At 41.1% G+C, this 21,016-nt stretch overlaps 1 protein-coding gene and 1 pseudogene across 1 annotated transcript in view; both read right to left on the bottom strand.

Moving 5' to 3' along the window:
- Positions 1–6,861, bottom strand: part of LOC118930143 (cytosolic beta-glucosidase) — a 118,634-nt gene extending 111,773 nt beyond the window's left edge. The window contains exon 1 of the mRNA XM_036921011.2: positions 6,722–6,861. Within this exon, the coding sequence (XP_036776906.2) occupies positions 6,722–6,779 (58 nt within the window). The 5' untranslated portion in view covers positions 6,780–6,861. The remainder of the gene's footprint in view (positions 1–6,721) is intronic.
- An 891-nt stretch (positions 6,862–7,752) lies between these two features.
- Positions 7,753–14,290, bottom strand: LOC118930329 (60S ribosomal protein L6-like; annotated as a pseudogene).
- Between the last annotated feature and the right edge of the window lie 6,726 nt (positions 14,291–21,016).

The raw sequence follows: 21,016 nt of genomic DNA, 5'->3' as shown, positions 1-21,016 counted from the left end.
TATGCTTCAGAAGATTGGAGACTGATGAAAATTAGGCTTGGGGTGGATTAATGATTGTGCATTGAGCATTGACTCCCCTATACAGAATTTTATTGTTAACAACCATTTGATCAATAAATATGAGAGATGCCCTCACAAAAACAAAAAAACAAAAAAAAAGAAAAAAAGTACACACTTCCAATTGTAAAATAAATAAGTAACCGGGATGTAATGAATATAGTCAAGATATTGTAACAGCTTGGTATGGTGATAGCTGGTACCTAGAATTATCAGGTATATAAATGTTGAATCACTGTGTTGTACACCTGAAACTAATGTAATGTAATACTGTGTGTCAAGTACCCTTCAATAAAAAATTATTATCTACAAAAAAAAAAAAAAGTTTAATGACTGTTAAAATGTATTGAACACGTACTGTTTGCCTAGCACTGTTCTAAGCATTTGATGTTCATAAACACATTTAATATTGACAACAACCCCAAGGTAGGCACTATTACTGGTCCCTTTCTACAAATGAGGAAACCGAGGCAGGCGAACTCTAGATGTGTCCCAAGATCACACACCTGGTAGGTAGGGAGTCAGGGCTCGAAACTAGACTGTGAGGTTTCGGAGTTCATGCTCTCTCTCAAGAAATGGAATGATGTGCTGGGATTTTAAAAGACCACATTAAAAGCAGTGTGTCGGAGAGATTAGAGAAGGGTGGAGAGAAGAAAAGGAGATTTTAAGAAAAGAGCAGGCAGGTTCCAGAACTAAAGGAAAGGTAGTAATAATGGAGACAAGGGTTGTAACCAAGAGGTTTAGAGAAGATAGAAAAATAATGGGTTAAATAAAGGAGAGAATAAGAGGAAGGGTCTGCACAAGTCCCATATTTCTGGCTTGGGCATCGTGTGATGGCCTAATAATTGTTAAAGACTCGTTTACCTTTGCGCACCAGTGAACTTACCTGGAAAGCAACCCCTACCAGATGGGCAGGCCTAGGAAGGAACAGCACAAGTTATGTCTTTTGTTTCTACATTGCTGGCACATATTCATCCAAATAAACAAATGTCCCATCTTAACTGATGAACTTAGTGGTGACAAAAAATTTGTGTACAAATATGTAGGCCAATACACAGAACCATACTCCAAACAAATTATTGAGATGCAGTTATTTGATTCTTGTTTTCAAGGTTAAATATATTGACTCATATTCAGCTTTCTGTGTAACATCCATGTGCAACTGTAGAAAGATAAGGGAGAAAGGGCACAGGAAGAGGAAGAAAGAGGTAGACATATCAAATATTATCAAAATATTTGTGTCTTTAAGACACCAAGACCATCTATAGAACATTCCTCTTAGGTTCAAAAAAATAAAAGGGTTTATGTACATGAAAGTCTGTGAATGTAGAACAAGAGGCAGGAAGTACATACTCAGTTTGAAAATACCTCTCTGGTTGATTTTTTATATCTTGCTTGTTTATGTTTTAAATGTTCTACAATCATCTTGTATTGCTTTCATAATACAAACAAATTTTTTTTCTAAACATATGTGATAAGCATCCATCCTGTATTCAGAACTTCTGACACAAAGGGATGCATGAGCAGGCAGATGCTTACCAATAATAACCCACATATGCCAACAGCACTTTGTGTGAAGCCAGCTGAGATACTGGAAAGGTGGTACATGTGTGCTGAGAATAAAAAGAGGTAAGAAATGGTGAAAAGTACAAATGGCTTACAGTAGCAGGCCTCAGAAGCAGACGCCTAGACATGTGGCCCTTGATCATATTCCTGCTGCTCCACTGTGGCTCTCCTCACATTGTCAGAATATCATACTTTTTCTTGTTACATTGTCTGAAACTCTACCAATTCTATATCACCTCATCCTCCTTCTAAGAAGTGTGGGACTAGGACATTTCCAGAGGCTGAAGGAGGAGGAAGAAGAGAATGGCAAAGAGAAGGTGGAGGATAGTCACTTTCTAACTTTGATTAATACTTCATATCAATGCATGCTAATAAAGATCTCGAGTTCAAGGTGGGGAACAGAATATACATTCTTAATTTCTCTTCCTCACAACCACATTGAAATGACAGATTTAAAAAAAGGAATCCACAATAGAGCTGAAAACAAAAAACTACCCCAAACCGAAAGTGGAACTGAATTGTCTAAGAACCTAAAGCAAAGACTTGCAACATAAACTCACACACTGACGATGTGTAAGGATAATAGGAGTTCCCCTAGAGAATCTCTGGATCCGCCAATGCAGGGAGCAGAGCAGGCCTCAGAGCAATCATCGTGGCAATTAAATAAAGGATTATCCACCTGCTGGCTTGACTGGTTCCTCTCCCCCATAAACAGAGCAGTTGGTGCTTCAGCTAAATAGAACTATTTAACTTCAAAGGAAACCTAACTCAGTTACTGACATCCACATCATCTTTCATTCATAAACATGAAGGGGCACGATTCATATGACAAAACCAAATAGCAGGAAAAATAAGAACCCAAATAAACAAATAACCCAAAGATCTCAAAGAGAGAAAAGAGACAGAGACCTTAATTTTTAAACTAGCATTCTTAAAAAGATTGGAGGGGTGACTATATCCAAAAAACAAAATGTGGCCCCCTGAAAAGGAAGCAATAAAAGAATAAGAATGAGTTTGAAAACCTGAAAGTATGGTGGTCCCAATTAAATATTCAATAGAGGGATTGAAAAATAGAATTAAAGTCTAAATGCATAATCCAGAAGAAAAAGTTGAGATCCAACCCAGATTCAAAGAAGCAAAAAATGAAAGACGAAGTTTTCCAATATTCACCCAAAGAAATTTCAAAAAAGACCAACGTTAGGAATTTCGCAGGTAACAAATCTGAAGTTTAAAGAAGTTAGATGATTTAACTCTCCAGTCATCCACGAAGAGAGTGGGATATATTCCAGATGTGCCCCCTCACATAAGCCCAAGGCTGACACTCAATAGGTACATATATTACATATATAAGTGTGGCTTTGGTGATTATTTACAGCCGGCCCCCACTCTGATGGGTCAATGTGAGTGGCAGCCTCATCGACATCAGTAGTTCACAGCTGACCTCTACGCTTAATGGTCAGTGAAGATGCGAGTCGGTCCCATACCGGTTATTGACAGCTGGTGTCCACTCTCGCCAGTCAGTGAGAACGCTGGTCTAGTCTATACCCATTGCTTACAGCTGGCATCTGAAAGGCTGGTGTAGGGAGCATATCAACTGAGGAATATTTGAATGTCATCCCTGCCCAGGCTTACATGCTTTCAGTGATGCCTACATAATTTCCTAGAACAATCAAAAAATGGGACTAATTATTGAGATTTTCATGGATCTCAATTTGAAACTGGGGGAAAGAAATAAAGGTGGTTTCTGTCATATTAATTTTTAAGTTATGAGAAGTTTCATAGATAAATGCTCACTTCTCGTCCTCCTTTTTCCTAAATGACCGTATGTTAAGTCTGTTCCCTTTTCTTTTCTCTTTGGTGCACCAGACAAAGGGCAGAGCTCTCTGGTGAGCCCTGTTCTAGTACCAAGGAAGAGCAGCCAAGAGATGGAGTCCTAAACTGCGACGTTTAATCCAAGGGGTTCAGCAAAAAATAGGAACCAGGACACGCAACTGAAATTGATTGAGTGGAGAAAGCAAACAGGAAGTGCTCTAGGGGAACATGGGGCCTGTGCAACATGCAGGTAGATAATATGCATCCAACAACAGGTACATAATATGTGTCTCTAGCTCAGGTTTGTGTAGACCAGAGAAGTTTTTAGCAGGGACTAGAGAAGAAACAGCCTGTATAGAATCACCCACAAGCCAGATCTAAAACCAACTAATTCCACAGCCCTGTGTACTCTACCACATTTTCAGTGCAAAAATAACCCCAAATATCTTACTCTAGGATTCCACCTTTGATACACCAGGACAAATAGGTGGCCAAACTTTGAGGCCAGCCCCAATTTCTGCCAACATAAAGCCAAAATCAAAGTTAAATAAAAATCCAAACATGCTATCGGTATCCGGTGCAGCATCAAAGGTTAATAATAGCCTTCATAAAACCGAGGCTTTTGCCTCCTGAAGAACCACAAGCTCACATCCCACCAGGAAGCGTCCACAGAGTATTTTACACTTTGCTTAGGATTTGTGGGGTTTTGCAGAGCGTGTTCACCCCTTAAGAGGCTTCCCTGAAATCATCAGGAGTTATAAGCTCATAAGAATTGAAGAACTGGGTCTTAAATGTCATTTTCATAGCTCCTCCGGGTCTACGGAGCAAATAAACAAAATGCCACCGAGTACCCGCTGTTTCGTGTCCACATTCCCTCTGGCCAAAAAACAGAAGCAGTCTCAAGTTCACAAAGGGTTAAAAATCATGGGAATTTTTCTGTACTTTAAAATATTGCATGAGACTCCCTTCTGTGTGAACAATGGTTATCTGCATGTTTTTTTCCTGCCTCTTCGTCTAACAAATACAATTTCACAGGTTTTGCAGGGTTCTTTACAACTCACCCAAAACACATGGTTTTCTTCCTGCTTATACAACTTGTTTATTACTTATTTATTAGATTTATATTAGCTTTCCTCCAAGAGGCCCAAGGTACCATGGAGCTGACTCTTATGCAATAAGCACTTTGTTAAACTCTTCTTAAAAACCATAAATGGCGAAGTAGCTAGAATGGAAGCAGAAAGAATATCAACACAGACAGGAAGAACCACAGATCTGATGATACATGCAACCAAGCAGTCACTGTTGGGAGGCGCAGTAATCAGAAAGCCCAGCCCTGCCCCTTTTGGTCAGCCCCACCTGCTAAGCCCTGACAGTGCCTCTACTCCAAGGCGCAGAACCAAAATACCTCCATTTCTGTGGGGGATGAGCGTGCGTATATAGAGGGGTAGGGAGGTGGCGGAGTAAGCCAGCTATCATTCAGCGCTCTACAAACAGATATACCTACACAGATGACTGCATTTTGAAAACCAGTGGAAAGAGATACAAGGCAATGCTTTTTATAACAAATCACCAAATGTTAGACTTTTTTTTTTTTTATAAATACGTGTTCAGCCCTCAGTTCTGCTGAGAGTATGTGATTTCCAACAGCTCTGTAGAGTTTCAGGGCCAGAGCAAACCCAAAGTTCAAAGAGTGTCAAAATCAAAAAGTGACAGGGTGACCTCAGCTTTAAAATCCCAGGCCACGTTGATTTGACAAAGCTACAGATTGACATCCTGCATGTGTGATCTGCACAATGGTGGAAGACATAGTTTAACAGTAACTCCCCCAGCAGCTACTGGTAGAACCAGTCAAGAATAAGCAAGGAGGAAATAAATTATAATTTGCAGTCTGAAGAGGAAATAACCATTCCCACTAACAGAGCAGGCAACGTAACTCTCCTGTCAATACACCCTAGGAAAGAATACAGCCAAGAGAAAGGACAACCATATAGTGTTACTATTGTTATTTGGTGGGTACTATTGTGCTCCAATTACACATGCTAACTTCTTTAATCCCCAGAACAAACCTACAAAGTGGGCATGACTATTTTCCTAAGGAAACTGAGACTTAAGTTATTTGCCCAGGGTAGCTCAGTGAGTAGGGGCTGAGCTAGGATTGAAACCCAGAACGAAAGGGTGGGGAAGAGCTTTCAGATGGAAAACAAGCAAACACATAAAAGTCATTCTGTGAGTTGACAAAGAGAAAAGGCATGTTGGATTGAGACCCACCTCCTCAAAAAAAAAAAACCCTGCTGATAGTTAGCTCAATAGCCAGTTAAGGACAGATAAAGACCTTAATTAAGGCTGCAGCAAGCTGGGTGCAGAAAAGCATGGGACCAACTATTTCCAGAAGACAGCAGAGGTGCAGGAACACCAAGACTCTATACAGAGAAACAGAGAGGAGGGAACAGACATGAAAGGTTATCCAAGGGTTCTGACTGAGCAGGACCGGGAAAGCCGAACCTGAAACCCACTGTGTTGTCTTGTATAACTGACTGTGCATTTATTGCCAGGTTAACTGTGGAGCTCTATAGTGAGACATTCTCAGTAATCGTTTGTGACCCCACACACACACAACTCAAAATACCACACATTGAGCACTTACTAAATGCTGAGTATTTAACATACATCATCTTAATTTAAACCTCGGAGTAATGTAAGACACCATAATTATCCCCATCTTACAGATGAGAGACACAGAGAAGTGGAGTAACTTGCCCATAGTCACTCAGACCTCCAACTCCACTTTGCGTGATAGTTACCATCTTGCTGCCATTCCCTTTCACGTCTCAGCTGCCCAGGAAACGGATGGCACACTAGATTAGGCTCTGCTTGGTGATCACCAGAAATAGAACAGGGCACCTGTCCCAAGTGATACGTGTCCTTCAGTGAAGTCTCTTGGGCCCTTTGAAGGAATTTACCCAAGGTTTATCCAGCCAATAGGAGAAACCGGTATCATTTTTGGGGGAGTTATGACAAATGTTCAAGAACCCAATATGAAAGCAGCTGCTCCAGAGTAAACTCTCAGATAAGCCTGAACTGACCAAAAACACTTCCGCCCCAAGCACCGCCACCCATGCCTAAGAACAGCAACCAGGGAATGTGAGCCTCCTGCCGGGAGAACGACAGTTTCATTTCTACGATCACAGACTTGCCAATCCTTTCCCATCTTTTCTTTTTGCCTCCTAGAGAACCCACCCGAAGGAATCCACCCCAGCCCTAGCAAGAGGCAGGGAGCTTCTCCTACCTTCCACTTGGTAGGCTGCTGTGGCTGCCCCCCATCCAAATCCTGCAGGGAAAGCCATGCTTCCAGAAGGTGGCCGACCAGAACACTCTGGAAGGGGAGGGCTGTGCACTTTGGTCGGAGGAGCCCAGCAACTGTGCAGGCAATGAACTCTCACCCCAAAGGTCTCCACATGCAAACGTGTACACAAACAAGGGAGCCGGTTTAAAGGATCCCACTCGACTGGTCACAGCCTTGACATGAATCCAGGACACTTTGCACAAGGCGAGATTTCTTTTTTCTTCTCTGGACACTCTCTGACTCCTAACAGCTGGACCCAGCCGGGGTGCTGACCGAGTCCCTGCTTTGGCAGGGCACCTATTCATCCAATCTTTTTCCCTTTAATGAAATACATAGACATTGTTTTAGAAGTCACAGAATCCTGCTAGAACTTTCCCTTAGCCTATTCCTCCCACTCCCTAATCCCCACTCCCTAGGGTTAATCATTTTCAACTCTCTTCTGGAGCTTACTCCCATGTTGTTTAAATAATAGGCTGAGAGTGGTGCTTTTTGATTTATTTTTTCAGTTTTAGACAATAACTATTGAATTCTGGATATGGGGTGGAAGATCTAGCCTTCTCTCTCTCCCTCTCCCTCTCTCCCCTCTTCCTCCTCCTCCAATATGAAAAGATTACTTTCTGTTAAAATAAATATTTTATTTTTATACTACTATGACTCTATATGGTTCAAGGCTGAGCCATGTGGTATAGGCTGTATTTATATGCAACTTTGTATTTTCTCTGAGGTTAATCAGTCGTTAGGTTTTACATTTGATTTCTCTGTCCCTACCATTAATTTATCCCCAAACACCCTGACATTACTAGAAATCTCCAAGTTGTTCAAACACCCCCTTTTCCAGGCTCCGTTCTATGCTGTTTGTTTTCAGGCCACTACAGAGCCGTACACAGAGCTGTACAGTCCCAACCTCCTCCACCTCCGTGCTTTCTCCCTCTTTGTTTCTTCTCACCTTCAAAAGAAGCAAATCCTTGAATAACTTTCTTTTTTTATGGATCAGTTATTTAATTAGGTTCTCTGTAAAAAATTTAGAACACCAATTTGTGAGGATAAACTCCATTTGTGAGAGCAAACACAGAGCAGAGGCAGCCCTGGAGCTGAGGAACGGCTTTGATTTTTGGCAGTTTGCAAGTCCACAGCCTACTGATCAACCTTGCACTGTTCTGTAAGCTCAGATTTCTCTTTCTGTCTAAGGTCTCGCCTGCCCGGTGTCCAGGCTTGCACAGCCTCTTCTTGGAGTAAGCGTCGGTGGGATGTTTGGGGATTTTCACACCACTGATGTCAGTTCTGGGGGAGATGGCGATGGCAAATTTCTGATGTGTTTTGAACAGAGGTATTGGATTGAGGATCAGAGGTCAGTCACAAGTAGCAAGCCACACTGCTCAGCTGCTTCAATAGCGACCCTCTTGCCGCTGGGGAGCCCAGTAAGGAAGATCAGAATGACCCCAGGAGTGATGCCCGCTGGGTTTCCTCACATGCTCACTGAAGGGCTTTTTGCTGTGGCTCAGCAGCCTCTGAGGCACAGCTTGGGGTCCTGTCTAGGCAATTGCAAAGTCTAACCACTTGGGTGCCACCGTTCTTGTCGCCACCAGCTGGTTTTGTGTCGGTCGCAAGAACCTTCTCTCCCTTTTCCTTCTCAGTCCCGGATTTAGCTGCTGAATACTTCCTTTCTAGAGCACACAGCTGATCGGAAATGCCCGCCGATTCTTCTGCCTAGGATAGGGTTTCGGCTACAGTGGGTCACCCTCTTAGGCATTTTGGCCTTGACGTCACCTTTTTAACCTCGCCACCTGCACCGGGCTTCTTGGCTTCAGGTCTCTTCTCCTTGTTATCTGCTTCTTACCTTTTCAACTGCCATCTTGCAAGATGGGAAAGAGCAATAACTTTCTGATAAAGGGGGCATGGGAGGTAAGTGCTTTGAAATCCTGTAGTCATGAAATTGTCTTTATTCTGACACCACACTTGATATGTACTTGGGCAACTATGGGAATTTATGGTGGAAATAATTTTCACTCAGAATTTTAAAGGCATTGGCTCATGGTTTTTCAACTTCTGGTTTCAGCTATTGAGAGATTTGATGACAGTCCTAATTTTTTACAAATATCCTGCTTTGTGCCTCAGCCCACCCTCCCTGCTCCCCCAAGCTTCTGTTACTGAAATTTCACAGTCACGTACCTTAAAGTGGCATTTTTCCATCCATTGCGTGTGTCGTTGGTACGCAGAAGGTTGACAGTAGGGGGAGCTGGGTGGGGGCACATGGGAACGCACTGGTATATCTTTGCAACTCCTCCGTACATCTAAAATTGATCCAAAACTGAAAGTTCATTTTTTTTAAATGCTTGTGGAGAGAATAGTGAAGCAAAATCAAAGCGAGGAAAGTCACTTATTCAATTCCCCCAGGACTCTGTTAAATCACCCTACATCATGCAATGACAGGACCCCAAGGCTGGAATGAAGTATAACTAGATTGGTCCAGTTATCCTAGCCCTAAGAAGGGAGAGGTTAAACATAGAAGGAAATGAAAGACGATATTTAAAACATTTAAACGTACATGTTTAGTGAAATTAACATAAAAATGCAGGGCATACTATTAAAGAGTCCCTGTAGTTATTCAGCTCTGCAGCAATCATCGTAAATTAAATGAAAAAACATATATATTAAAATAGTTTTTGTATGGAACACGAGATGGCAGTATTGCAGTTTCTTTAGGTTAACTCATCGCTGTATGAAGTGTTATCCCACCACTGGCCACCCCTAGCTCCTTGCTACTGCTCTCCTAATGATTTCTCTCCAGAAAGAATAATCTATCTTCTCAGCACTCCACATCCTCTTATTTGACCATAACTGGCAGAATTTAATTTTTCTCCCCTCTGATCAGATTAACTAGCACAGCATTCTTAAGCAATTTGGTATTAGGACCTCTTTATACTCTTAAAAATAATTGAGGCCCCTAAATAACTTTCTTTTTTAAGTGTGGGTTCTTTTTATCAATATTAACTATACTAGAAATTAAAATTGACATTAAAAAAATATTTGCTAAAAAGCATTTACTTATAACTTCATTTAAAATTAAAAAATCATATGAACATAAATAACATAGTTTATGGAAAATAATCACTTAATCAAAAAAAAATTTAGTGAGAAGAATGACTTACATTTTTTCAAATCTCTTTCTTTTCTTCAAGCCTGGCTTAAGGGAACACAGTTGATATTCCTATCTGCTTCTTACTCTATTTGTTGCCTCTGGAAAACTCCACTGTACACTCTCATGGAGATGAGAGAGAAATGGCAGATAATATTTTAGTATCATTATGGAAATAGTTTTGACTTCACGGACCTCCCCCAGAAGGGTCTCAAGGGCCCCAGGGGTCCATGGACCACACTTCAAGGACCTTAGATTTCCTGGTAATCTCTGCCTTCCTCCTTTCTAGTACCCTCCTTTGCTCCTGCAATCCTTCTGTATTCTTCTCGCCTTTCAGAGAACTCATTCCACTAACAGTCCCCACACTCACATCCTTATGGATATAAGACATAGGAATTTTCAATCATAATCTTGGTTAAGAAAGAATTATCTAATTTATTTTCTTTGTACAAAAAGAATTCTAATTTCATGGCCCTATCTACCAAGACTGGCTGGTAATTTAATTTGTCAGTATGCAAGTTCCTTACACTCCATGCAAGAAACTTTAGGTCTTAATGAAGAACAAATATTTTTTTTAAATGCCTGATGTCGCATTTTCCCATCCCCCAGATTTGGCCATACTGATCATTACCAAGATGTCCATTTTATTATCCAAGCCTACCAAGGACTTGAAGGTACAAGTCTTTGAATCTTTCTGAGACACAGAAATCCTCCTTGAAGGTTATAAATCCAAGCCTTAGGTTCAACTCCCTCCTCAAAACCACAGTAATCTCTGAGGTGCTGCAGTCTTCCCAGGATGCAGCCCAGAGCAGCAGACCAAATGCTGCCATTCATGAGCGCCAACAGGTTCTGCCCACTTTCCAAGCTGAAGGGAAGTATAAGTTACTTGCATTATTATGCTTTTGGCTACAGATGTGCTCTCTCTAGAAGTCCTGGGAGTGCTAAGAGACTATTAATTCTTTGTTCTCTGGAATAAAAATATATTGCTGCAGAAACTCTTTTCTTTGTTAACTACAAAAAAAAACTATTGTTCAATAAGGCTTCAGTAATGTTTCCCAGTCATGACTTTGACCCTCCCAATATGAAATGCTGAGATGGAAAAACCGTGGCATTCAAAATGCTCCCATATACTTGTGTCAGGAGAGAAGTACGGTTCTAACCAAGCATTTTTCTGTCTGCAGCAAAGATTCCTAGGCATTAGCCAAATCCTGTTCCCTTTTCCATCTGGGCACACAATTAGGCCACATTTGTCAGCACCTTTGCATTTAGATGGAGCCGTATGACTGGGTCTTGACCAGTGGAATGTGACAGAAGTCATGTGCACTACATCCAGGCCGGGCTGGTGAAACCTGCCTGCAGAAGCAGGTGTGTTGCACTGATATGTCACTGTTTGCCTTTCATCCACCGACTGGATACAGAGGCTCTGCTGGAACACTCTGAGGGCCCAGAACTCCTCAGATGGAAGGAGCCTGGTTCCCTGTGCCACGGTATGGAATGAACCACAAGCACCCCACTTTGGAGTGGGGTATGAGTGAGAAGTAAACGTTTGCTTTGCTAAACCACTGGGATTGAAGACTTGCTGATAAATACATTCTCTCAATAATGACTTTTTTTCTTTTAAAGAACAAGGTAAAAGTTTAACGACTTGAAAGTACTTTTTTTCCAGCAGGGAAGCCTCTTGGGCAATAACATATCGTTGGAAGAAGAAGGAAATGAAGACAAAGTGAAGGAGGGCCGGTGGGGCGACGCGCAGCAAAGGGCAGATCCACCTGCGGTTGTTTGAGCAGTGGATTATTCATCTAGATTTTCTGCATTTGCCAAGAAACCTACTCAACTCTTGACCTGCAGAGGCACATTGTACAAAAGTGCTTCCCAAGCAGAGTCCTTGACTCCTGAGACTCATCAACCTATTCTTAATATTTCAGTAATTCTAATTACAATTGTACATTTACTTCCTATCAGGTCTCCCAGGCTATCTAAAATGTCTACTTTATGCTTTGGGCTGGAATTATATAAACTCACTGTGGTAATAGCAGCTTCTCGTGAATTAAAATGCAAAAATGAATTAGTTATAACAATGCTCTCAGTTTCTTAATAGAATCTGCCAAAACATGAAGCCCAGAATGTGGAATCTTTTTCATTGACAGTTCCGACAACTGTACATATGTGTGCAGGCATGGGAGCCAGGAGGCAGGGGAATTTATTAATCTGGGCCATGCAGGTTCAGTCAACTTTCAGGATTCTCTTGGTGACAAAAGTCTAATTTTCCTCTGAGTATCTGCCTTTCTCCTATGCACCCTGTGTGCTTCTAGAGAAGCTAACACTGACTGCCCACAACCCAACAACCCACCAGCTTCAGGGATTAGTTTAAGGCCATCATCACATGTCATCTTTTTGGTTACAGGGATCTGAATGGACTTGGGCTAGAAACCCAATTAAACATTGAGACATGAGAAAATGTATATGGGGGTTTCTGAAAAAGAAGCTTCTCATTCTTCCATAGATGCCAACTAAAAATATGTTCTTTTTTTGCTGTACATGGATGTGGACATTTTTAGCAGCCATTCTGAAAACATCAGGAGGACTTGCTTTGGGATATGCAGGAAAAATGAAAAGAACTGAACTCTTGAGAACCAGTAAGTTCCCTCATGGTTTAGGCCTATTTGAATTGGGTTTCCTATTACTTGAAACCAAAAGACTCATATACAGTACACAGACGTATTTGGGGTATGTGTGTGTGCATATGTGTATCTAATGCTATCTCTATATATCCATCCATATGCATGCATATGTGTATATGTGTGATATATAGGTGCATGTGTATATGTCTATCTTTCCATGCATGAGGTTTTATGTAGATGTAGATGTACATGAGGATAGACACAATTATATAAAAGTGGACATGTGTATGTACATGTTTCATATGTGTGTCCATATATCCTCCAAATGAAGGAACATCAGTGACTACTTTTTCCAGGGGATTTGAGTGTTGGCCTATAACACCAGCCAGGAAATAAAGATATATATTTCATAATGAATGGCAAACTCAAGTGGGATTCAATTACATTATTTGAATTTATTTATTGGAGGCCGTACACCTAATAAGATTTAGCACAAAAGCCACATAAAACAACAGCAGTCCATCACTCAACATTTTGAAAAGCCATACTGCTTTATAATTAAGGATTTACTATTGAGTAATTTTCAGAACAAACAAGAAATGCTCAGCCCTTCAAGGTGTTGACAGGCTGGTACTAACAATGGCATAGAAGTAATCACAAAGACCACTCAGTGCCACTCAAAGGCTCAATGGTTGAGCTTAGCAGCACTAGGAATAAAAGGGAGTCCGTGGAGGCAGAGCCCTTAGAATGCCTTTTGGGAGACTTCCAGCAAACACCCACAGCTGTGGGGTCAGATTCTCATGGCAGCATAGTTTAGGCAATCATTCCTACGACAGCTGCCAGTGTTCTGTCTCTCTCGTCTAAGTGATTCAGATTCACCAGAAGTGCTGTTCCACCAACTTGGATTTAGCCACTTTCAAGAAAATGGAACTTTCTGATAAGAATTCCTTCCTGGCCTTAAAAGCACCCATAATGCATATAATAAGAGCATGTTTGCTTATTCATGGAGTATTTACCAGCAGCAGAGCTGCTGATCAGTCAGTCACAGGATTGCCTGTCCAAGGTGGGGGTAGAGAGGAAGCACCCATTCTCTCCTCTCCTCCCTTCCTGGTAAATGGTCAGGCTCCCACCAGTCACTGGAGACGCACCCACAGAGTACTGTACAGTGTGGTAGTGTGGCCCAGGTCAAGCAGGGAGAGAGAGCTGAGAAGCCAGAGTTCTGAGTGAGGAGAGACTGAGCCATGAGAATAAACCCTTTCATTTCCAACCTTTTTCCCTAGTCTTTCTTTGGTCTTAGTGAATTCATAGTGAACTTGCCCTGGTTGGAGAACCTCCTCCTCCTGGAGTTACAGCCACTCAAATCATTCTCCTGAAAATACTTCTCTACCAATACCATTTCAACTCTACCTGTATTCCTATGGACTATTTGAGAACAGCTAACCTGATCAAGAATTAGGATGCAGCAAGTGAGGTAGGTAGGGTGTAAAATTTAAGGAGGCTGTTGCTCTCAGTCCTGGCCCTGGTGTCAAATACCCAAAATGAAACACTCAAGTTCAACGTCTTTGCTGCAGACCATGAACTGGTTTTATTTCTGAACTGTTTGTGGCCATGCACAGGTGTGCTCAGGACCAGACTGTAGCTAATCCATCTAAGTCTCATCTGAGTTGGCACATATGAGAGTATCTCTGTTAATCTCACTTCCGGAATTGGGTTTGGAACTTCAAAAGTAATTTCTGCCACAGTGAATAAAGCCATACGTTAGAGGCCCACAATCTGGAGAGGAAGCTTAAAAGAGAGGAATCAAGCCAAATAAAATGTAAAAACAGAGTGAAAAATAACAATTTCAGTGATCATAATGTGATTTTAGATGAACTATATTGGAGGAGCAAGCACAGGTTTCTGTATAGCATGTGACAGTCTAGAAGAACCTGCCCAGACCTTTGTCCCTTGGAGGCTCAAAGACCCCCTAACAGCCTGGCTACCATTCTGAACCCTCCTACTTACTGCCACCTGCAGCCCACCTCCAGACACTGCTGACTAATTCCTTAGCATATATTACACACATCAGTTTACCTGCATTCCTGTGCCTCTTCCCTATATGTGTTCCCTGAACATAGTGTCAGGGCAAAGTCAATAGAAGTCCTCTCAACCTGGAAAGTTACAAATGGATTCCCAACTTCCAGTTTTGTTTCCATTCAGTAGATTCTGCTGCAGCCAGAGCTATTTTCTAAAACAAATTGTTCAGAGCTTGTCTACTGCCCCTGAAGTTCAAACTTCTTGATCTATACAGAGGCTGCAATGCATGGTCTGGTTCCTGCACCCCTTCTATTCACATTCCCACCAGTTTTCCTCTCATATGCTCTTAACTTTTCTTGGCTTTGCAAACGTACCACTTTCTGTGCCCTTTCTCAACACTGATTATTCACAAATGATGCTTCCCCTGCCTACACCATTTTTTCCCCTCTCTACCTGAACTAATCCTTACTTATATTCCATTGGCCAGCTTACGGTTACTTTTTAAGGACATGTTGCCCAGGACAATTAGGTCCCCTGTCAGATGCTCCCATTATACTTTGTGCATCCCTTATCATAGCATTCATGACATTTTATTTTAAAATGTGTTTAGTTATCTGACTTCTCCAGCAATTTATAACTTTTCTGAGAGGAGATATTGCCTCAACAGGGCAATCTAAGAACAAAAGGCTCAATTGGTATATATTTCCCCTGGATTTATTAATTTATCCATTAAATGAATACTGAGCATTTACTATGAGCCAGGCATCATGCTAAACCTGAGAAAGAAAGTGGTGAACCAATCCGACCAAGTCAGTCACTGAACATAGTGTCAGGGCTTGAATCATCTTCCAATCTACAAATTAAAGTCCCCCAAGTTTCTTTGTTTTAATAGCATCCCATTTTTACCCCCAAGTTACTCAAGAAAGAATGAAAGACTGAGTAGAGAATTACCTATTGTCTTCCTAAGTGTATTATTGCCACTCTTCCTCAGCACCTCACTGATTCATAGTAGACAAAGGAGATGGATGGCGAGGAGGAAAGAGCATTCCAGAAACTACAGGATGCTGCTTTGCTATGTTGTGCCTGTGAAGTTGCCCATGGAGAAAGGAATCCTCCGGGGCCACTGGTGAAGTAGATTTAGGATTGAGGCTCAAGGAGCAGACAGTAAGGATGCCCCTCAGAGAATTCCATCCTAAAGTTGTCTGTGAAACTTCTGGGTCTTAAGGTAGCTGGCGTAAAGGTCCATCTACCCAATTTGGTGCACTGATGGCATGGGGAATCTCTCAGCCTCTGTGTCAAGTCAAGGAGCCACTCCTTCCTGTCTTCCAGAAGGCAATACTTAACTGTACTCATATTCCCTTTATTTGGGAAACTCTGCATTGAACAATGGCACATGGCACAACAGCAGCCTTCAGCTTACATTTCTGTTCATAACATTTAGAGCTAAAATATACTCTGTCCATTTTTAGGGATTATAAAAGACTATTATATTCTCAGTCCATGTGTGAGTTTTATGTGGTTGAATTCTAACTAGTGATTTCTTATATTGTAATCTTCGTGCATAATGATCAAAATGCATAAAGAATGTGCAATATATTAACATTATTCCTGAAATCAAGGTATGCCCAGACAGATAAGGTCAGTGGGCAGGAGCTTGTGACAAATGAGAATTTTTCCTGAAAACCTCTTTTTGTAACATTCATTTCATGTGCTTAGAGTCTCATTGAAGAGACAGACATTAGATGCACAAAACAAAACAAAAACAAATCCAATTACAACTGTGATTAAAAAAAAAAAAACAGTAGTTTTACCTTCTGATAATGGCAGAGTAGCTTTCTCAGGATTACCCTTTTGCCAATTTCAATTACAAGCTGTAAATTTAATACCAAAAAAACTTTTTGAAAGAGTGGGAGATGAGGTGAAAGTGCATAGAAACTGGGAAAGATTCAAACAATAAAAGCAGTTGTAAACTGTGTTGGGCAGAGAGCCTTTCCTGCAGAATATAACCCCCAAAAGCAGCGAATTCCCCAAATCAGTTTAACTTAACAGTGGGTGGGCCACATCTCCAGGCTTAGAGCAAATGCTAAAGCTTACAATTATGAGGCACATGGGAGCAGTATGTGCAGCGGCTCACGCCGGTGAACGGCTTCTCACACCTGATACTCTTTGACTCAAGTGGATTCTCCCACTTTTACAAGTACCTGTTCTTGTTTACACAAATCTGACAAAAGAATTGAGCCAGAACAGAATTCACGTGTATGTATGAAAAAAGGTCCCCTGCCAATTCTTTCCAACGTATAGATTCCAAAGTATAGATTCTATACTTTTGTATGCATAAAGTGTGGGGCTGGACTTGTGGCCTTTTGCCATTTGTGGATCCAATCAAGTCCCAGTGTACTCCTACACACACTTGAAAAAATGTGTGTCAGTTGTCCAGGAAGGATGCACTATTCACCTTTCTCACATACCTACAACATTTCTGACAGCAGATGGGTGAGTTTTTACCCCCACACTGACCAGTTCTCTACACCAGCTGGGCATCCTGTAATTTGATTCATTTCTAACACTGTCTTCCTGGAATTAGTGTCAGATCCCACAAGCTGAGCGCTCAGTCCCCCAGAACTCCCCACACAGAGGACAGGTGCAAGTCCCAGAATGTAACCTATACTGACTGACCAGCTATAAATTGGGGTTTCCGTGACCCCCTCCTTATTCAGTAATTTGTTAAAACAGCTCACAGAACTCAGAGAAACATTTAACAGTTATCAGTTTGCTATATAATAAGGGATGTGATAATGGATCCTGGTGAACAGCCAGATGAAGAGGTCCAGAAGGTCCCAAGCACAGGAGCTTCTGTCCCCGTGGAGTTGGGGCTCACTACCCTCTGTGCCTGGATGCATTCACCGTCCTGGAAGCTCTCCTAGCTCCGTATTTCAGGGATTTTTATGGAGGCTTCATCACATAGGTGTGATACATGATTACCTCCACTTGCAGCCCCTCTCCCCTCTCAGTAGGACGGAGCGGGGAGGGACCAGGGGAGGGTGGAGCTGAAAGTGCCAAGCTTCTGATCATGGTCTGATTTTTCTTTTTTTTTTTTTTTTGTATGCATTATCTTTATGCTAGACTTGAAGAATACGAGTATTTTTCTAAATCTGTACCTACTCTGGATCTTAGTAGTGTTATTTTCAAATTTTACTTTCCAAAAATATCTTAAGCACTGCATGTCTTTTATTTGTTATGATGGACTTGCTCATGTTTATAGCTAGCTCACTTATGTCTTATCTCTTATTAATGCCCTTTTCATATCTTAAAGGAGTGAGGATATAATGCTTATCTTTTCAGTGATATATCAAAGCTGTTAGTAAAGATGATAAAACCTTTGCTTCTGGTGCATGTTGTAAAGATCTTTTCCTAGTTTACCTTTAAACTTTGTTCCGCTTTTAATCTGAACCTGAAATGTGTACTTTGTAGAGTTTTTAGCTTAACAGTTTCTAAATTTGTATTCAGGTTTTTCCCACCCAAGAATTTTATCTTCTAAAATTCACGTATGCTTTAAGAATTTGCTTTTGAACTTTAAAACCTTGAATCCACGTAAAACTTACTCTAATGTGTGAGCTAGACTTTAACCTTAATTGTATTTGATCCTGGTCACTGGTTAAACTAACATAACATATCCAACACTTTATTTTCCCACCAATCCCAAAGCCCTTTTATCATTGGCCCCTTTGTCCTAGGCCTTCCTCTGGCTAATCACTATCCTTTTAAATTATTATGGTAAAAGTGTCAGAAAGATGGGAGCCTAACGGTTGAGTACAGTCATCTGTTGGGGAATGAGATACATTTTTTTCTTTTCGTTTGTGTGCATTTTGACTTTCAATTTTCTTGTATAGTGTCTTAAATTCAGGCCCCCTCCCCTTTCTTTTTCATTCACATTTTTAAAGATTTCTTGGCTGGCTAATTTGGAGTGGGGTGATGTCGAGGATGGCAGTGCAGAGCGTGGAGAGACCAGGGTGCTGTTGGGGAGGAGTGGGGTGATGGTCTGGGGTCGGTGTGTGGTCTTTCTTGTGACCAGCCCCCATCCAGGAGCCCACCAAGAGTCTACTCATTAGAACAAAAGATGCCTCTGTCACCCAGGAAATTACAAGGGTTTTAGGAACTCTGTATCATGAACTTGGGCCAGAGACCAATTTACATGGGTCTTTCACATCAGTGTAACCTTAAAAAATACTGATTCCTAGGGGTTACTCATTCCCATGTCTCAAGCAGTATTTGCTGCACTTGTTACAATTAAATTTCAGGACAAGAACACAGTTTGAGAAGCTCTTTAATTAGTTTTGTCTATATTCTCTAGAGAGGTAAGAAGACATCACAAAAATAAGATAAGAAATTGAGAGTATTAATATGAGGTCTGTCCCCTTCTCTCACAGGGCATTTAGATATTATTTTTGTCAGAACCAAATACCAGCATGTGTTGCTACATCCATTTCTGGATTGCTTTCCCCAGTTTGCTGTTTTTGTTTTACTTCTGCCTCTGTTTTTTAGAAACCTGGAGCCTTCAGCTAAAAATAAGGACTTTATTTTATGGCCCTATGGCTAATGCATAAGCAAATAATTAGTTTGAGTTGTTCTTTTTTTTTGCCCCCTAAACCAATTGACCCCCTAAATCGATATTTTTTGTTAAATTGGATGGTCAATGATTGAATGGCAAACATTGTTAAATGCCTCCAAATTGCCTTTGTTTCCTACAGTGTTAATTTATTTCACTTCGCCTCTGGTATGTTGAGCTGTCTATGCTTATCTTTTCTCCTTGGTACCCTTTTCCCCTCCTTGTATTGATCTGAGCTTCCAGAATCTCTAGTGACCAGAAATCTGTGGCAGTGGAGAGCAGGTCACTCACCAAGGTCAGTTTCCTTTATGACATCCCCACTAAGAATAAAAAGCTTTACCCATTTAGAAGAAGTGTGATTCTGTATTTTACCTAGTTTTTGGTGCCTTAAACAGAGCTGTTAGTTTTGCCAGGCTAAGGAGCAAAAAAAAAAAACAAAAAACTTTTTTTTGCACTATTCTCCACAAATATGCTATGTAGGGCTTTTATAGTAAAAAAAAAAAAAAAAAGCATCATCTTCTCCAAGTGTAAATATTTTCTTGGGATGAGAAATCCAATAAAACCCCAGGTCGCTGACCTTTGAGGTTGGTGTAAACAAGGTCTGCTTTTAGAGCGTTCAGTCTCAAAATGGGACAGCCGCCATTTTATTTTAAAGGTTGCACTTTGCATTTCTTTAAAGTGTGTGCAAGATTTATTCATATGTGGTTAAATGTCTCTACCTCTTTGAAGTCACCTGCAGAAATCAGTCCCACTTCACACATGGGAAACCGTTGATGGGAAGTGGCAGACAGGACTTCCTTGTATCAAACCACAAGCTGGCTCAGCCTCACCTTCACAACGCACAGCTTCCAAAATTATTGTCCTAGTGTTCACTGGGATTTTCTCCTCTGCAAAGTAGAGAACAAAATTGCCTTATCCGACATCCTTCCTTTAGCTTTGGAATGTCAACAATGTTTGCACTCTTCTGAAATGTGTAGTGGAGGCCCTGGGAAGTGCAGTGTAATATAAAGGATCTGTAGATGTGGCAAAGGTTGCTGAACTTTTCCAGGCCTATTTCCAAATGCATAAGTCTGTATTTTCCACCTCCTGTGCCCTTTTGGCTTCTTACTGATATATTTCTAGCAAGATATATTTCCAAAATGTGGTTATGTCTTGGTCTGATATGTTCTACAACAAGCATACATTATGTATCAGGAGGGGAAAAGCATTTTTCTTAAAATGAGACTACATGAGGAGTAGATAAATTCTACCAAATATCAGAAAACCCAGATTCTAACCAGTAATATTCTTCAAAGCAATTTGTGTGTGCATTTCACTCTATGCCCCTAGAAGAGAGGAAAAGCAGAGCCTCCCAGTCCTGCTGCTGTCTCTTGAGCACTTGGAACAACTGTTTTGAATGGCAACAGAGATGCTTTGAGTAATAATGTCACAACAGGCTGCCAATCATTTGCTGCTAAATAAAGCTAACATTCCAGAGGCTCTTGCCCTTCCTCTGTTTGGTCTTTCTTTGTTCATTTCAGCGCAGTCTTATTTTTTTAGGAAGCAGAAATGCTTGTAGTACAGCTGCTCTTTGTGACATATGGGATAGGAGTTAACTACCCACAGTCCCATTTACTGTGGTCAAGTAGAAGTAAGACCTCCTTTCAGAACCATAAAAACAGAATTGAAAAGGCCCTATTCATGGAGTTCAGAGAGTAATCCTCAGTTAGGGTCATAGAGCCTTTTGAGCTGGAGATGATAGGTCATTTGGTAAAACATAATCATTTGTAAATGAAGAAGAGGCCCAGAGAATTGCCTGGAAAAGCACCATTATAAGTCAGTAAAGCCAGAACTCAAGTCCAGGTTTTTCCATGCCAAGT

This window comes from Manis pentadactyla, chromosome 5 (genome assembly GCF_030020395.1).
Source record: "Manis pentadactyla isolate mManPen7 chromosome 5, mManPen7.hap1, whole genome shotgun sequence".
Taxonomy (NCBI): Eukaryota; Metazoa; Chordata; class Mammalia; order Pholidota; family Manidae; genus Manis; species Manis pentadactyla.
The sequence above is the reverse complement of the archived record's forward strand: the minus strand, read 5'-3'. Positions and strand labels throughout refer to the sequence as shown.